The 22,510-nt window shown below is 50.3% G+C and overlaps 1 protein-coding gene across 2 annotated transcripts in view; it reads left to right on the forward strand.

Annotated features, from left to right (window-relative positions):
* CRTAC1 (cartilage acidic protein 1) overlaps positions 1–22,510 on the forward strand; it is a gene marked incomplete at both ends in the record, with an annotated part of 140,683 nt that overhangs the window by 92,930 nt on the left and 25,243 nt on the right. For both annotated transcript variants that reach the window (XM_080912174.1, XM_080912175.1), the window contains 2 exons: positions 9,133–9,269; positions 14,223–14,379. In XM_080912174.1, coding sequence (XP_080768300.1) covers positions 9,133–9,269; positions 14,223–14,379 — 294 coding nt within the window. The remainder of the gene's footprint in view (positions 1–9,132; positions 9,270–14,222; positions 14,380–22,510) is intronic.

A 22,510-nucleotide genomic window follows, 5' to 3' on the forward strand; every position in this document is an offset into this window, starting at 1 on the left:
TCTCTTCCTGCCCCAGATACCTCTTCCCTTCACTGATAGCCCTTTCTTAGCCTGTCTCCTCTTCCTCCAAGACCTCCTGTACTGGACAGAGACTCGAGGATGACCCTTCATCTCCTGTGATGGAGTTTGAAGTTTCATCCTCGGGACCCTGGACTGAGACAGAAGGGCATGAAAAAGAATCTTTTCCCACAGACTGAGCATCGTTTTCTCCCTTGGCCTGAGGTGACTTCCTCTTCTTTCCTGCTCCTCATTCCTCTTCTTCCTCTCCTGCCATCCCTCCTCTCCTGTGTAGTCCTCCAGCTCATCTGAACCACTCCTGAATCAACAGGTGCCCCTGGACTATCCCCATACTGCCCTAGGTTCTTCTCAATGCTTTAAAGACCTTCTAGGTTTTGCTTTCTCAGCCTTCAGCCAAGTGCAAGGATTCCTCCCACAGATTCCTATGTGCCAGGCAGAGACTCTGGGTATCCGGGCAGTGATGGGCACACAACTCTGAGGAAGGTTGACCTTGGAGTTCTTGGAGCTTCCTCCAACTCTTTTCACACCGCCATGTGCATCCCTGTTAAGAGAGGGCCTACATAAATGCATCCTGGCTCCTCTAGTCTAGACATGAGCCTGCCGTTCCTGACCACCAGCTCCTGGGGCTACCAGGTGCAGATGGCCCAGAGATCACACTGAGTAGTCAGGAAACTGATGTCCACTAGGCTAATCGTGACTAATATAGAGAACACCTTCCGTGTGCCAGGCCCTGGCCCCCAACCCTCAGTGCTTTATCTCAGTCAGCCTTCCAGCAGTCTGGTTAGGAAGGAATTAGCAGTCTTATATTACATTGAAGAAACTAGAGTGTTAAGAAGTTAAGATAACTCACCCAAACCCAGCACAGTATCCCAACAGGGCCTCCCCCTAAAGGTGAGGTTGGCTTTGCACAGGACACTTCCAGATAATAGCCAAATCTTGGTCTAATCTGTGGTTTTGATTTCCACAAGCAAATGCTGTCCTCAGCTCTCCTCCAAGGTCCAGAAGGCTATCTAGTGCCTGGCTAGGGGACCCTGCCCCCCAACACTGCCCACCAACACCCACAGGCTTTCCACTGCCGATCCCAAACCAGCATCCTGCCCAGGCTGCTCCTGGAGTTTGAGTTCAGCCAGTTGCATGAATGAGAGGGGAAAAGGTTGGGGCCCTGTGCCAGGGGCAGGGGTGGGCAGGCTGGCTGGCTGGAAGCCAGTCTTGTACCGCCAAGAAACAATGAGCCACAGCCCTGAGTGGTGTTTTATGGGTTTTCATCTCATCTTGCCACCGAGTGAGGCCTGAGAGATGGTAATTATCCCAACACAAATATCAGGGCATGATTACCCAGCTGGATTTACTGCCCTCTCTCCACCAAGCCGAGATTGGATTAGGACGAGATTAATTGATGGGCTGATCAACTCTTTAATGTGGGGCAAGGTCAGAAGAGAAGCAGAATCTAGGATGCCTGCAGAAGGGACGGGTCCCCAGGAAGGCCCTGGAATCCCAGGACACAGGGACAGGACAACTGTCCTAATTGTACTCTTTGGCAGGAAGCCAGAGGAAGGGACAGCTTCCTCCAAGACAAAGAACTGGGAGGGTACCTTTCATGTTCTTAGTGAATCCCAGAGAAAAGTTTTGTAGAGGTTTTTTTTTTGGGGGGGGGGGTCAGGGTGCAGGATTGACAACCTCCATCTGCAACCATCAAGTTAGAAGGCTGAATAGGATGGGACCCATTACCAGGCTGTTAGCACTGAACTCCCACGGCCACACTGCAGCCCAAGAGGGCTCACTACCTGGGAATCATCCCAAGTCTGTGGACAGCCAAACAATGAGCACTGCCCATAAATGTTCTTACTTTCTGGACAAGTTGCTAGTGGCCACCTACTATGTGCTGGCACTGTTCTAAGCATTGAGGATTCCTTCCTGTTTTTCCCAGTACAGTCTGGTTTTTCTCAGCATCTGGCATCCTCTCCCAGTCCCTGATCTCTAAACCCCATAACTAAACTCTCTAAACTCTCCCTCAGCCAAGTTTGGGATGTTGACACTAATGTTCCTCAAAGTACCTACAATATCCTCTGGGAGTCAGTCCAGGAAAACTTCTCTGGGTGACCCTAGGCAAGAGAAAGGGCCACTGTGTGACTCCCAGTGACCCCAGCTAGGTCTTTACTAATCCCAAGAGCTTAATTAAAATTTGACTAAATAAGTCTCAGGAAGAAGAAGCAAGTGAGTCCCTGTCCAAACAGAAGAAAGCCAAGAGAGATGTCACAACACCACAGTCCAAAATATCTGGCTCTAGGAGAGAGACACCAGAGCACCTGGGGTATAGGCAAGATGACAGTGCCCAGAGGCCTCCACCTCATGTGCCCCTCCCAATGACCTTCTGTGGGTTTGAGGACTGTCTGTGGGTTTCAGTTAATTTTGTAGTTGAATGATCCATTGATTCATCAACATGGGGTGGGCATGGAGCAGGGACATTTGTATCATGTCAGCACTTCCTTGGGCCCAGCCCAGACAGCACTCAGCCATTGCTTCCCTGCCCTCGGTGAGGGTCCTGAGAGCTTCTTTGAGAGCCTTAGCCAGTCACCTTTGTGTGGTTGACAGTGTCTCTCAGCCAGGTTCAGGATGTTAGCACTAATGTCCCTACAATATCCACTGGGAGTCAGTTTATGCAAACTTTTCTGGGTGACCTTAGATAAGATCTTGACCCTTCTGTCTTGGCTCATCTATAGAACAGGTACCATACAGCCTCCTCTGTCCAGTGACCTACAGACCATTATCAAGGTCTTTAGGGTTGCCTGCAACCCTTCCTGATATAGCCAAATTACTGTGCTAGCCTTTCCCCACTTTCTCCTACTTACTACATCTTTACCTGAAGCTCAGACTTGCTGTTCCTCATGCCTGAAGTGCTTTTCCAGGGCTCACTCTTCAAGTAAGGTCCCTCTAAGAGGCACCTTATCTCAAATTACTCCCTTATTTCTTTAACTGGCTTAGTGCCTTCATAACTCTTACCTGAGTCTGGAAGTGAGTCATATGCTAGCTCTGTCCTGTTCTCATACATTGTCTGGCTCAGCCCTGGACTCTAGAACTCAGAGGTGCCTGTCACTTATGGTCAAATATAGACTCTCACATGAAGAACTGGGGGGAAAAGGGATGAAAAGGATGTAGTTTGCACCTGCATTTTCTCAATACTCCTTGACAGTACAGGGAGATTCTGTGGCCACGGAAGGCCAGAGAAGGTAGTAGGCTCCATCCTTGCCACGGCAGAGAGATCTTAGCAGCAAAAAGGCTAGGTGGAGAGGAAGACTGTCATCTGAAGGTCCTGAGTGGGCTCGGGGCAAGGCTTGAGAATTGGAGAGAGAACCGAAGAGAACTAACCAGTCCCAAGAAGGCCAGGTCCTGGAAACCCACCTGTGCTGAACTGTTCTGAGAAAAGACAAGCCAGAGTTTCCATGGGAGTGTGCACCAGACAGGTAGGGGACAGGAGGCAGCCAGGGCCTTCCTCCGATTCTGTGAGCCCGGGACCTCTTAGTTCTTAAACAGATCCATCCTCTGGAGTTCCTACCCTGACACACCCTGTCACCACATGGCCTTGACTGGTAGTGTGGTAGTGGGTGGGTCAGCATGAATGAAGTGTTTACTCTCTTTGTACCCATTCAGTTAAAAAGATGGGCCTCGAACTTGCAAACTGCAAAACGCTGTTGTGGTCCACGGCCTCGGAGGCTTTCCCTGGAGGTGGCCATGCCCACACTAACTTTCTATGACTCTTCTTTGGAAAGTTCTCAGCCGTGCTTTTGGGTGTGTCTTGCCTTCCTTCTGAGCGCCTCTGTTTTAACCCTATGCTTAGACCTACATTAAAATATCTCTATTAACCCCCGGCTCTGCGTCACACACTTCCCCATCTTGTGTGCACACAGCAGATCCTGATCACAGCTCTGTTGTTTGCATTTCTAACACACTTCGAATATTGCTTCACAACAACACACAGAAGGACCCCCGCACTCTCTTATGGCTGTATAGTGCTCCCATGTATAGATAGATATGTCATTAATTGAATCACTTCTCAGTGGATGAACGCTGGGATTGCTTGCATGCAATTCAACTCTTTTCTCCTTACACAGAATGTCACTCGATGGATGACCCATGATTGCATGGATATGTTTAAGATAAATGGACAGAAACAGAGTGACCATGTCAAAGGAATACACACATGCAGCTCGGAGTGCCAGACTGCCCTCCCTGGGGGCAGGCTCACCTCACCGCTGGGGTGTCTGGTGAGCAAACACCTAAGGCTCAACAACACTTCATCAACTCCCTTTTCCGTATTTGCCAATCTGATAGGAAAAAAATTGATTTCCAAGAGTGGTTTTAATTTTCATTTTTCTTAAATGAGTGAGGCCGAGAATATTTTTATATATTTGACTCTCTTGTCTATGCCTAGCCTTTGCCCATTTTTTTTCCTATTGACTATTGGTCTTTTTCTTATTGATATGGAACACCTCTTTATAAATTAGGAAAATTAGCCCTTTGTCTGAAACACACGTTGTGGTTGGTTTTCCTTGGCTTGTCATTTTTCTTTTGGCCTCGCTCAGAGTGGGTTTTTGTAATGTGTAAAACTTTCATTTTTACAGACTTGGATTTCTAACTCTTCCTTTACAGCTTCTGGGCTGTGTCACACCTGAAGAGACACTCTGTGTTCTGCAGGGACACTCGTAACCTCCCAGAGAGGAAATGAGGTGTCAGTCACCATGCTAGAGAGAGAGGATCTGGCCAGGCTGCTCTTCCGGCCTCCTCTGCCTACACAACAGATGGGCTATCTGCTCTCTGGAGATGCACCTCTTGCCCAACAGCTCCTTCAGCCAGGCTGGCTCCAGATGCAACCAGAGGCCCTGTGCCTCACTCCCCATAACCTAATGCCTGTGCTGAAAGCTTTGGAATTTGTTGAGCCCTCGGAAAAATTTAAGCTTTATTCAACACCTGCCGGCCCAATGCCCATATCACACCATCTCCAGAAGCTTCCTGTGCCCCATTAAGTCTGAGATGTGTTTCAATGCACGTCATCTTATTTGTTTCTGAAACTCCACCCTTTCTTCAGGCCCTGAAATGGATTCTCAGGTCTCTGGACCCCCGGCCTACTTTCCATTAGATGCAGAGTCCTGCTTCTCGGCTGCCCCAGCTTGGCTCCATTTTAAGGCAAGCTCAGAAACTACATTCCCCAGACAGTCTGTGTTGTGTCCCGCCCCACGTGACCAGTGAGCAGCATGCCTGGATCGAGGCCACCAAAACACCACCATAGAGTACAGTAAAAGCTCGATGTTGTGACAGATCTCTATGCTTTCAGCCATGAGGAGCCAGAGGAAAGATGAGGAGTTCGGGGCCATCCTTAGCTACATAGTAAATTTTGAGGATAGTCTGGGTTATAAGAGACCATGTTTCAAAAACAAGAACTGGGGACTAGGGAGATGAATCAGTAAAGTGCTTCTGAGTTCATTCTACGGAACCCACATAAATAAGCCAGGTGCAATGCCACCCGCTTGTAATCCCAGCACCAGGACAGTGGAGACAAGTAAATGCCTGAGGCTCACTGGCCAGCCAGCCTGCCCTACTAGGCATGCTCTAGGCCAGCAAGAGACCCTGTCTCAAGAGGAAAACAAAACAAGAACAAGGTGAACAGCTCTTGAGAAATGACACCCAGGAGTACTGGGTCCCAGAGTTCACCACCTTGGCCTTAGCTAAGGACCCAGAGCTAAGGACTAGCCTTGTAACACTGGCTGAGAGGGCTTTGCCACATCGCGCCAATTCAGAGCTGGGCATTACCATCTGATAGTATCTGTGCAACTTCATGTAGAGAAGTTGATACCTGAGCCATGATTTATCTGTGTGGCACAAATCTTCTCGGGGAGATTCTGGAAGAAGCTAAGGATGCTAGATGGGGAGCACTGCCAGGGGAGCACCAACAAAGGAGCACGGGCAGAGTTTCCCTCTTCACTCTGGGATAGAGGGAGGAAGAAGAGGTCAGGTATTCCACCAGAGACCATGTGAGTACGAGTTCGTTCTTTCCAAACACATCCTTTGTCTGAACTAGTTCTTTCTCCCCCGGGGACATCACTGCTCTGCTGGCTCTCCATTGACTAAGTCTTGTGAGGCATTTGGAACTTAATGTCACAGTTGCCTCCTGGGATGTGGTTTGTTGAAGACTGGCCCGGTCATGCCCTGTAATTCCCTGGAGGAAGGGGAAGCGCTGGACAGAGAGGCTCTGATTGTTTATGGAATTTATCCTGTGTCTGGCATTATTGGAAGCACTTTACAGACATTCGTTAACCTGCGCTTATAAACAACCTGATGGAGAGGTAGCCATTCCCGTTATCCCATTTCATAACTAAGAGAGAAGGATACATATGTGGCGCCCCAAGATCATCCCACAAATGGATATTGCTGGCTGTCTCAAAGCCACCCAGCTGTTTGGTGGTGACCTCAGTGCCTAGATGTCCCCAGACTGGCCTCTGTGACACTGACCCCCAGAGTCCCCTCCCTGCCCATCCTTTTCCTGGGCCCCTATTCTTTCAGTCTCCCTCCAGAGACTCAGGAGAGTCTCCTTCCACTTCCCACCCTACCTCTCTCTGAGTGCTGGCCCACTTTAGTGTGGGACCCTGGGACAAAGCGCAGCTACAGGAACAGGAGGCAAGACCACCTCAGCACTGACTCGGGCCGGGGGCCAGTGCTGGGTGGTTATTGCCTTGTGCCATCGACCCACGCAGCCCACTGTTTATCTGTCTTCCTGACACACCTAATTACCCAGGTTGCAGCTGCCAGCGCATTTGCTCTTCCTAAATCACGGGCTCCCAACCCTCCTGTCGCCCGGGCCTCAGGGCCTCAGCCTGCAGAGAGGCTACCATTGATTTTGCCGTTCCCATTTATGATCTACAAGGCTCCACATCGCTGTTGCACATTTTACCTTAATTAGTTTATTCTTCTGGGCATCTCTGGTGAGCCCAGAAGGCACAGGACCTGAGAGAGGGATGGACCAACAGGACAAGACATCCAAATTCCTTGGCTACTGAGCCCCAAAGCCTGCTCAGACTTCAGCACCCTAGACAGCGACTAGCGAAGCCAGAGACCATTTAGCTCCTGGACAGTCTCCAAAGAAGGGCTCCAAGGCCAAGGACGTCTGGAAGAGGTTGTGATCAGTGAAATTAAGCAGACAATTTGTTGCAATCTTTTCGAATTTTTAATAATTTGATAACTATTGAGAGGCCTCGAAATTTGGGCTGTTGTGCAATCTTTCCCAAGCTTGGAGGGTCTTGTCCAGGCTAATCACAGGAACCAGGGTTGGCCTCACCAAGCTTTGGTGGACAGTATTTGATGTCATTTTAGGACGTACGTAGGAGAGTTAAGGAGGCACCAGTAAGAATGAGATGGACAAGGAATGCTCTCTGCTGGGAAGGCTGGGGACCTTCAGGTACAACCTTAAGAAACCCCTGGGGAGCTGCAAGCGGAGGTGAACCTGCTCCCACCTCACATGGTCATAGCGATGGCAGCCAAGCACAAATCACTTCACACAGGTCTGAGTCCAGAACACTCTAGAAGCCTCCAGCATTTTTTTTAAGTTTGTGAGCAATTCACTACATAACAAAACCTGTCCTGAGCTGATGTGAGTTATTTATAAGCTTTATTTATCTCACTTAGTGTGAATATTCATGTTTCGCTGCAGAAATATTAATGTGTTTAATTAGGGGGTGCCGCCCCCAGTCCCTGCTGGGGGTGTTATATAATCAACACTGTTCATACCAGGCTTCCTTCTTAGAAGATGAGGGAAGCATCTAGGTCTCTAAACACACTAGGCCCCCAGGGATTTCAGCCAGGGGCTATGTCCCTGCAGGGGTGCAAAGCTGTCACTGTGCTCTCTCGCCCTGTCTGACCTGTGACCAAGCGGTATGTGTGTGTTCTCACAGTTGCCACCACGGTCACACTGAGTGAGGACAGCCATGGTGTATCTTTCTCAGATGAGCAAAGTGAGGCTGGAAAAGGATAAAAAAAAAAAAAAAACTTAGCATCACCTCAGACTATACACACGTCCGTGTGAGCACGTATGCACACACACACACACACACACACACACACACACACACACTCACACATATATACACACAGAGAGAAAGATGCACAGACACACACACAGATGCGACACACACCACAGTAGCCCTGCTAAGACAGAGCATCGTTAGACCTGCCTCTGTGGCTCCGCAGACACAGTCAGCCTCCCAGCTCCTCACACGGGTGTTCTCCCGAGTGAGCCACCCGGTAGGTTGTGTGGGCAGCACGGCCGCCGCCACCACCGCTACATGCATTCACACATGCTCGTACATGCCATCACACACCCTCGAACACTTGTTTGTGTTCTCACATATCCATTCTCGGTCTCCCACCAGTGCACACTCACCACCCCCCAAACATTCTCTTACACTCAGCTACACACACGTGCTCCTCCTCACACTGCCACATCCATCCTGAACACTCTTGCCTTTCACACTCATTCGCCCACATTCACTCTGGCTTGCACACTTACGCATTCTCATGCCGCAGTCACACACTCACTCTAACACACCAGCATTCACATCCAGACTCTCAGAATCACAGACTGTGAACTGGGGGTCTGATGTCTGGGAGCGGCTAGAGTTTAGAAGGGGGAAACCGTTTCCATCTAATAAGAGCTACCCTTAGGGGACACTGTACCAAGTACTTCATGTGCAGCCATCCAGGCATTGCTCAGAGCAAACCTGAACGTGGCTACTGTCATTCCCATGTACAGATAAGAAAACTGAATCTAGGAGATTCTGAGCAACCTGCCCAAAGGCCAGAATCTAGGTCTAACAGAGACTGGAACTTTTGGTCACTGATTCTAAACCTCAGGCTTCTAACCGCTGTCTTCCTCAGCCTGAGCTCCTCTTCTGGGGACAGCTATCGTCAGGTTCACAACTGGAAACTGAAAGGAACTTTGCCTGCAGAGAGCCTCCCTACGTTTAACCACCGGACACCTTTGGCCCCAGCCTCCTTGTAGCAAATTTCAGGACATTCCCTGTGCCATACCCATTGTCCACCAGCCATCTTTGCCTCCTCTCTCTCCAGGTGTGGCCACATACACAGACAAGTTGTTCAAATTCCGAAATAACCGGTGGGAAGACATCCTGAGCGATGACGTCAATGTGGCCCGTGGAGTGGCCAGCCTCTTTGCGGGACGCTCAGTGGCCTGTGTGGACAGGACGGTAAGTGCAGGGGCCCATGAGGACCTAGGAGGAAGCAGAGGGCCTAAGGCTGTCCCACCTTGGTAGCTCCTAATGTCTCACACACAGCAGAAGCAAAATACTAAGGACCAAGTTTTCCAGGGTGACAACATATCATTCACATTGTTTTCTCATTCAGCCACCCAGTGACCGTTGTGGAAGCAACAAGGGGTGTCGTCCTCAGGAATACTGGATTCTGGTGGGGAGGCTGAAGCTCTTGTAAGAGCAGTGGCTCAACTGGGGATCCAAAATAAGATCTGTGACATGTCTAAGACATGAAGCAAAGTACAATATTAAACGGGGTGCTCATTCATTCATTCATTCCTTTATTCAATCAAATGTTTCAGTGACGTTCAAAAGCGGTCAAGGCAGGGTTACCTGAATGTTCTAGAACCTTAGTTCATCAATGGTTCCATCAACACCTTCCTGCTACATCCTACCCAGCAGTGTCCAACCCAAACCATGGGAGAGCATGGTGGATTGGAAGCAGCGAGAGGAGCAGCCAGCTGAGCGTGGGGCTGGATCCCAGCAGCCCTACCATAGACAAAGACTTCTGGGGAAGTGATTTGTCTACCCTGTCACCTGCTCCCCTGCCACCCACCTGCTTGGCTCTATAACAATAATCACAGCAGCGAGGGCACAGCTGCTGCCCGGCTCCACAGTTGTGGGGCTGAAGGGGTGGGCTCCAAGAGATGGCAGGGGGGGAGGGGATTGGGGATTCAGTGTGAATGTTCGCAGCAGGGGCCTCCAGGCCCTAGGAGAAGGCAGGTGCCAGGTATAAATATTTATTTCTTAACAAGCTGGTGCTGGGAAGAGAAGCCAAGCTGGGCTGTGAAGCCACATTTAGCCCTGACCTGAATCCATGCCACCTGGACTCCTGCCTGGTGGGAGGGGACCGTGAGGTGGGTCTGAACAGCCCTGGGATGTGGAGGGCCATAGGTGTCAGGTCTGGTCACAACTGGGGATCTTGTCCACACTCATCCCGTCCCCCCCCCCATCAGGACTTAACCTCCCACTCTGGCCAAAGTAGGACGTTCTCCCAGAACTGGAGGGAGGAGCTGGAGGTTAGTCACAGAGATGCACTCTATGTCATCACAAGGTCATTCACACCCTGGCATTTAACCAGGGCACACCAGGGCACAAAAGCACTGTGGGAAGGCAACGGGAGAGGGAGTAGCCTCTCTGTGCAGTGGGCGGTGCTCAGAAGCCATCTGCTCCCAGCCTGGCCTCACTCCATCCTGCAAGGCCTTGGAGAACTGGAAAAAGCCTTTCAGTGGATCACCACCAGGGGAAGAGGTGCTTTCTGAGTCCAGCTTCTACCATAGCCACTCCTGGGTCCTACAGATTGTAGAGGATGAACTGGGAGGCCAAGGCCGGGGCAGAAACTAGGAGACAGGAATGCAGTGTGGCAGAGAAAACACAAAAGGCAATGGCAAAGGACAAAAGGCAAAAGCAGCCCACCCGTGTGCAGCCAACCATGCACGGAGTCCACAGCCCTCTTCTTTCCGAATCTTTACAATAAGCCCATGGGGTACAAGCTACCATTATCACCTTTTACAGATATGGAAATTAAGGCTTGAAGCAATTAAACAACTTGACCTTGGTCACATAATAAATGCAGGCACAGCTGAGAATTGAACTCTTGTCTGCCTGAAAGCAGAGCAAACCCTTCTTCACCCCCTGCTACCCTGGCTCTGGGTACATGATAATAGGCAGGCTTTCCTGAAGCCCCCCCCATTCACTTACCCCCACAACCCCTACTGGAGGATGGCTGGGCTTGCTGGTTAGCAGCTCTTAGCGTCCCCAGACTGTTGTTGGCATAAATACCGTTAGGAATGAAGATTCAGAGGCTATGGGGATGACTCTGCAGGTAAGAGTGCTTGCTGCACAAACATAAAGACCTAAGTAAAAATCCCTCGATGCCATGTGAAAAGCCAGGCATGGTTCTGCAAGTGCTTGTAATCCTGGTGCTGTAGGGGTTAGAGACAGGAGGATCACTGGGCTTGCGGGCCAAGTTCCAGGTTCAGTAAGAAACCCTGTCTCAGGAGAACATGGTGGTCAGTGTAGAATAAGACACACAGCATTCTCCTCCGGACTCTGTGTGCGCTAATATGAACAGACCCTGCCTGCTGTATTCCCCCAGACCAGCTGAATCAGAAATGCCAGGAATAAAGCCTGGGGACACATTTCAACTCATGGGGACTGACCAGGGTTATGATGTACTGAGATGAGTCTGACCCTGCCCAGCCTCACGTCTCTTTACTCACGCCCTGCTCCAACGCAGGAGCACCTCCCGCCCTTTGTCTCCAGCTGACCATCACTCACTCACCTTCCTGGATCAAGCTTCAAGCTGATCTCTTACAAGAAGCATTCCCTGGTCAATAAGATTATGCCTCATGTTTATATAGCATTTTTATCTTTTCAGAGACCTTTCACATACATTGTCTCATTCCAGCTTCTCAGACACCTTGCCAGGAATCTGGGGGTGGGGGGGCTTTGCTCCCCATTTAGCACATGCAAGGGGCAGTCTGCAGACCTTGATGGATGTGCCCAAGGCTAAACCAGGACTAGGCTAGTAGCCTCTGACTGGTGCTTTTCAGAGACTAGTCACTAGTAAGCAGCAGCAACATGTCCAGGGACTCTGTTTCCCTCTCCCTTTTTCTGGTTGTACTAGGCTTTGAACCAAGGACCTCATTCATGCTAGAAAACTACGGTACCACCAAGCTACAACCTCAGCAGCACCTGAAAGTCTGTAAGACATGCACATACCTAGCCTAGTCCAGATCTTTTGAGTCAAAAGCCCTAGGAATGGGGACCAGGGTCTGAACTTAACAAGTCCTCCAGGTGATTCCGCTGTTCTGCTGTTAGATCTAGACTCCGAATCCAGAAACCTCTCTGTGCCTTCCTCTAGACCTGGAGCTCCAGAAACGCCTCCTGGAATCACCTTGCCCCTTTAGAATTACTGTTGTCAAGTTCACGTGTGAACTTCAGCCATCTTCTATAGCTCTAATATGTCTGTATTTATCTGCTTTACGCCCCTGCTGAATTCAAGTAAGGATCTAGGTATAACTGAATTATATAAATCTCCTAATTTGTAGCAGAGTGCATTTCAGCCCGTGTGGACTTAATTTGCTGACGTTCTTGCTAGGCAGTGGGTGGAGTCAGGAATGGTTCACCCTGGTGTACCTTTCCCTTTGGCTTTCTTCTTCCTTCTTCATCCAGTCAGTGCATGCACACACATGCACGCACACACACACACACCCAGAGCACCTGGGGTGGGTAAGAGTGAGAACCTTTCAAAGTTTTCCTCTATCAAGAAGCCAATGGGTCGTAAAGCATCCCAAATTTCAGTCTGCCTAAGTGTCCTGCGGGGCTTTATTAAAATATAGATTCTGGTAAGCAAGTCTGGGGTAGACCCTGGGGTTTTTTAGTTCTAATACTGGTTCCCAAGTGACATCAGGGGTGCCTATCCAGGGACCACTTGAGTCATGGGACCTTTGAAGCATTGATTCCCAGGTGCCAGGGATGAGGTCCAATAACCCAAAGAGAAGAGGCAGTGAGGCCTTTAGGCAACAGCCTCCCAATCTCAATGTCATCTCCTAACACTTCCTGCCTGTGCTTCACCCTCTGGTGACACCAAACCAGCCATACTTTCCACAAACTGACTATTTCCTGTCTCTGCCCCGGGAAGGTTCTTCTTCCCTACCCCCTCTGCTTTACTGGCTCAGGCCCTTCCTAGAAAACCTTTCCTAAAGTTGGCATAGCGAGTTGCCTGCCTCCAGGCTGCTACCTAGGAAACGCTGTGCCTTGCATCTGCCATGCACTTGGGTAGTTCTGACCCCTCTGCGGCCCCTGGAAACTCAGAGCATCTTTCCCTGTCCTCAGCCACCGAGTCGCCCACACTTGAGTATCTCTGAATAGCTCTCTCAGCCTCAGAGAAAATGGTCCTAAGAAGGTGTGGAGTGAGGACCCTGGCCGTCCTGATCAAGATGCCACAGGATAAGAGATGAAGAGATGACAGTGTCACCTTGTCACCTCAAGCTCACCCTCTCTCTTTCTGCTCTGGCTGTCCTTCCACCTAAGGACAGGGTCTATGGGTTCAGAACTTATCAAAGAACACCTTGTAGCTCATGAGAGCTGGAGAAATGCCTTCTGGACAGAAATGACGAGAAGATAATGGGAGATCTAGAAACAGATTTAGAAACCGTGTGTATCTCTTGGGAAGAAAGGAGCAGCATTCCCAAGAATGGAGAAATAATACCATTGTAACCATTATAATAACAGGCATAAAGGAATCTTATCTGTTGGGTTTGGACTTCAGAGAACGGCTACTGAAGGAAAAGCCAGTGCCCAGGGCTTCTCTGAGATTGGAAGAAAAAAAAGGAGACAGTATTATAAAGGCCAAAACTGAAATATCTCCTCTTGATAATATGGGGAGACGGGTGGAAGTGAAGGTAGATGGAAGACCCCAGGAATCGTGCCTTTCCCGAGAGGAGGAGTGGGAGCGGGCTCAGGAATTTGCTTGTCATCTTGGCTGGAGTGGGCTTGAATGGGAGTGAGAGAGACAGAGAATAATGGGAACTGGTAGATCAATCAATCAGCAAATATTTATTGAGCAGCTACCCTGGCTGGCAGCTGGAGCGAGCTCAGCTGGAGGGAGGCACATTAGAAAATTGTCTATAAAAAGGTGGTTGTGGGGGAGAGGGAGAGATGTGTTCTTCTGGAACAGGATAGAACAAGGAAGGCTGCTTTGTTGTCTGGCTCGGGAAGAAAGCATCATTCGCGTGCAGCCTTTGTGATGAACACCTCTCAGGGTCGGAGCTGAACAGACTTCAACCCACTGATAAAGCTATGATCCCTGGGCTAGGGGACAACTTCTAGGGAAGCCAGGACTAATATGGGGCTCCTCACCCTCCTCCTCCCCTTCTTCCTCAGGGCTCCGGACGATACTCTATCTACATAGCGAACTACGCCTATGGTGATGTGGGGCCTGACGCCCTCATTGAAATGGACCCTGAGGCCAGTGACCTGTCCCGGGGAATCCTGGCTCTCAGGGACGTGGCTGCTGAGGCTGGGGTCAGCAAGTACACAGGTATGCAGAGTTTATGAAGGCTGTTGGTAGAGGAACTGGGGCTGGGGTTCAAGGTCCTAGAGCTGTGTCTAATTCATCAGCAACTAGGAGGACAAAGAAGGTTTATAATCTCTGAGCAGGGAGGAAGGGCATCTTCCCTTCCCACCATGCAAGCTGCCCCTCCCTGGCAAGTGTGAGCCTGGTGGGGTGGGGACACCATACAACAGGCATAAACCGAAAGGAAAAGAACACCATGCCGCCCTGTCCCAGGAACCTTGCACCCCCTCCCCTGCCGTAACCCCAGAGATGAGTGAGAAGATTGCGTTGGAGGAATCTGACAGATCACAGGAGCTGAGATTTAAAGCTTTCTTCATTGCCCAACAGCAGATGAAATTATTTACTTACACATAAGCGGCCAGGAATTGAGCACTAAGTCCCTAAGCTCCGGCTGGGTCCCGTCTCGGATAACTGAGCTCAAAGAATTGTGTTCTTGTTCCAAACCTCTCCCGCACTTTTTATGGATGGTGCGCCCCCCCCCCTCAACTTTCTGGATGGGGGACCTATTGTCAGAGCCTCTGACAGGAGCTCTTTCTAGGGAAGGCTGTTTGTCTAATTCCAGCAGGGCTGCTGACTAAACTCTGATAATCTGCCAATAGGCTGTTGATGGCAGAGCCTTCCAGTTCCTGTTCTGAGTGCCAAAAATCAGGAAGCCAGGCCTGTGCATAACAACTTGGTCTCATTTACACCCGCCTTGCAGTTGGGGTATAGAAATTCTCCCACTAGCTAGCCTTCTCCTCTGCTCCAAGTTATACCACAGACACTTCCAAAGCGTCAGCCAGCCTGCACTCCAAACTCAAGGCTTGGAGTTGTAAAGTGATGGGGAGGAGGGATTTGGGGGGGGGGTCATGTGGGCATCTCCCTTCCTCCAGACACTTGACATCTCCAAGTTCCATGTAGGAAAGGTTGTCCTGGCCTGCTAGGAGTTGATGGTTCCTGAGCCAACTCGCCACCTCCATGAAAGACAGAGATTGATGCTAGACTATCTGACAAAGTTTGTGGGGACAAATGACTAGACAATAAAATAGTTCGCATGGCTCAAGCCCCATCAACGTGCCTGAGAGCCCCGGGCATAAACGTGCTGCAGAGAGGCTGAGTGTCAGTAATAAACCATGTTTCCCTGGGAAGAAGAATAAACATGAGGCGCTTCAGCCCAGATTGGTACAGTCAATTTTTCTGAGTAAGCTCCCAGTTCTGTGTACTGGGCTGGTTTAGCAATTAAGTGCCTTGATCTTGCAGGAGAGGGAGGGGGTGTGGGCTGGGGGATGAAACGCTCGAAAATGATGAGATGGAAGGGAGGCAAGGACGGAGAGAGTGCATTACACACAGAATGGAAGAATTCAGGAGGCTGGAGCATGAAGGGGGCATTGTTCACGCTGGCTGGGCTGGCACAGAACCCAGGAGGGAGGGGGGCACAAGCAAAGACAGCTGAGGATCAGAGATGCAATAGAAGCCACAGCCAACTGTGCCGGCCGCACTGGAGGGATAGGGCAGCCCAAGGCGGGGACAGCAGCTTCTGTGGAGGGATGGAGGAGGCCGGGGCAGCTGGCATGCCCAGAGGACACATAAGAGCAGTCCTGCAGACTTCCAGAAGCTATTTGGCTGGCAAGAACCAATTTGGCCCACCAAGTTACTGTTCTGTCTGCCCGCCTTCCCCAGCCCCCCAACATTATCCTGCAACCCCCACTTGTCACTCGGTTAATGACACATGGACATCTGGCTGGAAAATGGCCCCTGAGTGCTCCCTTGAGCCCTAGGAATGAACCCCAAATGTAAGGGCCACTGTGCTGAGCCCAGCCCAATGGCTGAGACTCTGGGCAGGTGGCCAGTGCTCGTCGCCAGAACAGTGCAAGGGGTCTGGGCAGCCAGGAGGGATGAGCAAGGCCTAAGCAGGCTGGAGAGATGCACACAGTGGCCAGATGTGCTTCAGGGAACTGAAGCTTCTGAAGCCAAGCCACACAGCTCCCATTTTTCCAGGGTAGCCATGAGGACTAGTGGGAGACACACACCCCCCCCCCTTTGCCAAGGGATCAAACTAGGTCCAAAGAGCAGAAAGGACTTGCACAAGGTCACTTGGGAGACTTGTAGAAAGGCATCACTTGGGGGCCTTATCTCCTGATGCTTAAACCACCCAGAACCAGCTGACCTTTCTGATGACCTCCAACTAGAGCAAGCTGCTCCTAGCTGGTCAAGGAAAGTTCCCTCACCCCCTGGGTGTGTATTGGCTTGCAGGCACTAAGCTGTGTGTCCAGGTTGTCAGGCCAAGGCAGGTGTCTGGACTGGGGTGCTGAGGACACCAGGCGGCAGTGGTGGGGGCTGGGGGGGGGGCAATGGCACGCAAGTTGTTAGTTGTGCAGGACGGGGGAGGGGAGATCTCTCCAGACACTATTGATTCTGGCATTCACTGCCACTCTGCTGGGTCACAGTGCCATCTAGTGGCTGAAATGCCTGCTCTCAGGGGACTGGGCCCCTGGAGGGCATCTGAACCTGAGCTGCTAGCACCCACAGTGGCAGGAGAGAGCCTGCTGTCCCTTGCTGTGGCTCCTTAAACACTCCAAGGCTTCTTCAACTATCAGAGACCTCTTGGAGCCAGAAAATGCTGGGAGCTGAGGATGTGTCGGATCCCTGAGCAGCGAGTTCCACCCTGCAGAGGGCTTGGCATAGGAGAGGGCAGTAGTCCTGTGGTATATTTCCAGGCACCTTGACACAGGCAACTAGCAGAGTAGCTAAAGGGAGCAAGCTGCCATTTGCAGATACTGCCTATACCATGCCAGCTTGTCTGGACAGCTGTAGAAGACAATGACCTCTCCCAACACAAATCCTACCTTCACAGTGTTTTGGAAAATGAAATACCACGGGGGGGGGGGGGGGATGCCTAGTGCATAACCTGGCCCTTTGGCTCTGACAGACTGGCACCAGGGTTCTCTGCTGGGCATCTCCTGGGGCAACAGGATGGAGCTGAAAGAGCCAGCCCACTTGTCATGGTGGCATGAAGTCTGTGTCTTCCCTCCCAGATACCATGTAGGCATCTCTAGTTCCTCCCCAGATGGAGTCCAGCTTACTGTCACCCTTCCCTCTGCGTATGGCCTCCCCTAGGCTCTACCCTTTCCCTAGGCTCAGGCCTCAGAGGGATCATCTGCCCAGGCTTCAAGGTGGTGATTAAAGAAGCCTTTAAGGAAATTTGGAAAGAAAATGGAAGTGGATTTATTATGTCGGGTGGAGAGTTCTGCTGTTGGCTGGGAGCAGGGTAGAACAAAGCAGAGGGCAGATCTGATTTATAGGAAGTCATTATTGGAGGAGACAGAGAAGCCCAAAGCCCAGCTGAGCCCTTCTGGCAGATTCCCATCAGCAACATGACTGGTGCCTGCCGGGTGGGGGCTGAGGAGCCTCCCAGGTCCCTGGTGGGTGTAGGACCGGACAAGGCTAGAGGGACAGATACCTCAGCCAGGTCTGGAAACCCCAGGAGCGTCCCCAGAGGGGTTCCCAAAGTTCAGGACACACAAGAACCATTTCCCAGGAGTGTCAGGAGCGTTTGGTGATTGTCACAGAGGTCTGTCCTGGTTCCGAAGTGAATAGACGTTTGGTAGACTAACATTTTACTTTTTATGTGCCTTTTTTCCCAGCGGTCTCAAGAGACTGTAAAGAAATGACTCTAGTGTCTATATCCCAAGGTGACAGTATAGTCCCCTCCCTGTTGAGAGGGGACCTGAGCCAAGGTGTTAGAGAAGCAAGCTGAGGGAACAACATGAGGGTTTGAGCTGGGACCCTAACACCTGCCAACTGTGACTGCTCCCATGTAAGCCTCAGTTTCCCCAACTGGAAAACAAAGAACTGTAGGGCACTGAAGATGTATTTGCCAAAATAAACAATGCCTTCATTACACTGGACAAGTGCATTCAAGAGTCCCACTGCACACTACAGTGACCACAATTAATAACAATCTTTTGTATTCTTGTGCCGCACCAAGAAGATAGATTCTAAGTGTTCACAAAATTTAAATAATAAATATGTGAGATCATGCATATGTTAATTAGCTCATTTTAGCCATCTCATAGCATATGCATTCTCCCAAAACATGCTGCACGTGACAAATGTGTGCAATCTGTTATTTCTCGGCTGAGGAGGTGGTGGTGATGAGACACACCTCCGGGTGTCAGGACACTTAATGTGAGATGTGTGCACCCAAGCCCAGCACACAGAACAGAGCCACCACACTTTCTTCCCGTCATTGGCCTTCTCTGGCCTCACACAGCTTCTGCTTGGCTCCTTGATGCAGAGTGAACACAGGAGGAGAAGCCCTTCTTCCCACAGTCCCTGGTGGCAGATTGGAAACCTTCTAGGAAAGAGGGTGGGAGTGTCCTTGCCTCACAGTTTCGGTACCCGCACAGTCTCCTTGCCTGGCACAAGCAGGCTCACCCAGCACCAACACAGCATCAGCACCTCAATTTGGAATCCTGCAGGAAACGAATTTAGAGAGGGAGACCCCATTACCACTCTACCTGTTGCCCCTTCTCCAACTTGCACCTCCCATCCCTCAACCTCATGCACTTTCCAGCATCTTAGACCAACTCCTTTGTGATATCTTGGGTGCCCTTGGAAGCCTATGGACCTTGGTGTCCACAAGAACCCTGTTTCCTGCAAGATTCCACAGGAGAATGTCACCGGTCCATACCCCTGTAATAAGGACCAGCAAGATGTGGAACAGGAAACTGACTGACTGTTTCAAGATACTGAAAAGTTAAATCGTAAGGGCCTTCTCCACACCCCACGCCCTGCATTTTGCAGTTCAGAAGACTGATACCCGGAGGACAGCCTCCCAAAAGTTTCCGAAGCCAGAGAGAAGCAATAGCCTTACACAAAACTCAGAGGCCCTTCCGAAGAACCTGGATCTCAGTCTGCTGCTTCCTCCCTGGGTCGGCAACCCATAGTTGGAACAGTTTAGAGTGTGTGCTCAACCCACAGCCTCTCCCTTTCCTCCCCATCCAATTCCTGAGAGCTGGGAGATAGACCCCTTGCACCAGAATCACACTTGAGACCATGTCAAAGCATCAGGATTCGGAGGTCTAGAGATGCAGGTGCTGAGAACAGCATGGCTTCCCCATAGGGATTGGGTCCAATGAACAAACAAGGAAGCCTGATAGGTGGCCAGAGGAAGTGGGGACCAAAGAGGGTCATTCCCCTGGAGCCCCCAACCTCTCAGACAGACTTGACAGAGTGAACATATGTCCTTGGGAAGGATGGGGAGAGAGATAAACATTCAAAGCCCAACAGCATAACAAAGGGACCTTTGAAGCTTGAAGTGCTGAGCAAAAATAAAGTGATATTCACTCGGCAGGTGGTAAATAGTCCCAGCTAATGACTGTGTGGCACCTGACATTTTCCAAGGTACCTTCCAAAATTCATCCCACTTAATATTTATGACACCCCTGGGAAGGAGCTATTATTATTACCAGTTGACTTAACAGATGAGGAAACAGAAGCCTAGAAAGGTTCCGTGATGTGCCCAAGGTCACACAGCTCAAGCCCGGGCATGCCGATTGCCATTACTGAGGTCTGGCCTTCCACCCTGCAGGCTCAGCTGGGGAGCAGTGTGGCTTAGAGAAGGTGCTGGCTCCAGACAGTAAAGAATTCAGTGAAAAGGGTGGTGTCAACTTCATTAGGATGTCATTCTGCAAGACTAAACAAAGATGTCCCTAACAGCCACCGTCTGGGTAGCCCTGAGCATAGGGAGAAGAGGAAAGGATGGATATCACAAAGCAGGAAGGAAAGCAGAGATGGGTCCTGGGAAAAGAGATTCTGCTACTTTTGTCTGACTGGCAAAGAGGAGGAGAGGAGGGGTACAGTTATAATGGGATGTTTCTGTTGGTTTCGAGAGTTAACCTTGTGACATCAGCAAGGAGTATAGCACCTGGCCGCCTTGCCTTAGACCCCAGTTTGGACCATATCCTACGGTTTCTGGAAATGAGCCCCAAAAGGCTGGATCCCTGACTGTGGACTCACCTGCTCCCCAACTGCATGGCCAACTTGCCAAGAAGGAGTTGTGGGTAACATCTCTGTTATGGTCCGGTTGCTATGGCAATAAATTGCTGCTAATTAGTAGTGTGGTTACCATGGCAATTTTCTAGTAATTACAGGTTACAAATGGTGCAAGGCTTCAACCCAACCCAATTAGTTAATTAGAAAGATTTAGAAATTTGTCCAAAAGGGAAATAACCTGCTTTGTAGAAAATGAAGGGAATGTGTCACAGCTTGGGTGCCAGAGGCAGAGGAAACTGGAGGATACCACAGAAAGGGAAGGTCTGAGTTGCATGGTGGCAAGTCCTCTGTCCCACCTGGAATCTGGAAGCCTTCCCCTGGGCTAGAGTCTGGCAGTGACCAGGACAGGGACAGCTGCCACTAGCTCCTCTTTTTAACAGGCAGAGACAGTGCCCAGGTGACATGTCAGCATCCTTCTCACTGGCTATCACTCTACTCCATGGCCTTCATGTTACGTGAGACCTCCTGAAAGGAGGACCCCCGAGGTAATGGGGAGTTTTTTGCTCATTTCCTTGAGACTGGACTCTCCTCAGAGACAAACTGTGTACCTGGGAAGAAAGAATTGGGGAGAAAATGCTCACAAGGCATTAGCAAGAAGTCCAACAAGAACGATGAAAGCAATGAAGTTGTTATGGGGCCCCTGCCCCAGCTCCCTTCACAATGGAAACAAAGCCCCATAATTTGCCAGGGAGCATCTCTCACGGTGAAGGACCATAGGGACCCAAGAGCCCTTTTCTCAAATAAGCCCAGTCACTTCACTTGATCCAGAGGTGGGTGGCCACCGGCCTAGCCAGTACCACGCCGCCGCCGCTCTGCTGGAGTTCTCATTTGAAAACTCCACCCCCAGTTTCCTCTTGCCGTAACACCTAGTTCCTTAGAGCAATATGCCTCATCCTTTAGGCAAAGCACACAGTGGTCTTGTTGGGATGCAGGACTCAGTAGGGCCTGAGTCTTTGTGTTTCTGAGAAGCCCCAGCAGTGGGCCCACAGGCTGCACAGCAAGGCTGTAGGCTGCAGAGACCCTCCACGTCTCTCATCTCAGTTTTTAAAAATTGACTTCCGAAAACTCCGTATTTGCCTCACCCCACTTGATGTTCTGAAATACATGTGCCTGTGGAGTAGCTGGCTGGAGCCAACTTGCATTACTCTCCGCTTGCAGGGAGGTCACTCATGACCCCCTATCATAAGCAGCAAGAACAGCAAGTGCTTATTAACTGTAGTCACCAAACTGTATAATAGTCTCTCTGACTTAGTCCCCTTGTTTGTTTAGCTGTCCCCTTCCCATCTTCCCTCCTCACCAGACCCTTGGTAACGCCACTCCGTGTCCTGCTTCTGTAGCTTTCTCTCTGGACTCTGAACCTCAGGGATCCCTGTATATCTGTTTCATCTCTGCTTGGTACGTTGTCCTCCAGGCTGGATAACATCTCATTGCAGAAAAGTACCACATTTTCTTTATTCGGTCTTCTCATGAACATGGAGGGTGGTTTCGTATCGGCACTCATGAATTTTGCTATAGTGGACACAGGAGTGCAGAACTCTCGAACCTACTGCCTTCATTTCCTTTGGAGTATGTATGCCCAGCAGCAAAATTGCTGTTATATGGTAGTTCTATTTTTATTTTTCTGAGGGTACACCATACTGCTTTGTGGTTGTACAAATTTATATTCCCCCCAACTGTGATTAGGAATTCGTTTTCTGCTCCCTCTTGTTGGAGGCTTGTAAGCCATCTTTTTTTTTTTTTTTCGTTTGATTTTTATAAGGACTGGAACAGAAAGGGCAAGTCAGAAAAGCCCCCATGTGACAGAAGAAACTGACAGTCAATGGGGAACAAATTGCCTGTACCCCAGCAACTTGTAAAACTCTGCACCAGCTCCTTGTGGGCTGTTCCAACAGTTGCCCAGCATCCAGAGGCCATGGCTGCTGAGGCTTCCTAGATGTGGGTGGTTTTTCCAGGAAGTAGGTGGAATCCAGAGAGCAGATTACTCCTTTCTGGTGCTTTGTTTGGGGTGCTCTAAGGTTGGATTCTGCATATCAGGAGCTCAAAATTGAGGTTAGTCCTC

Source organism: Micromys minutus, assembly GCF_963924665.1.
Source record: "Micromys minutus genome assembly, chromosome: 2".
Lineage (NCBI taxonomy): Eukaryota > Metazoa > Chordata > Mammalia > Rodentia > Muridae > Micromys > Micromys minutus.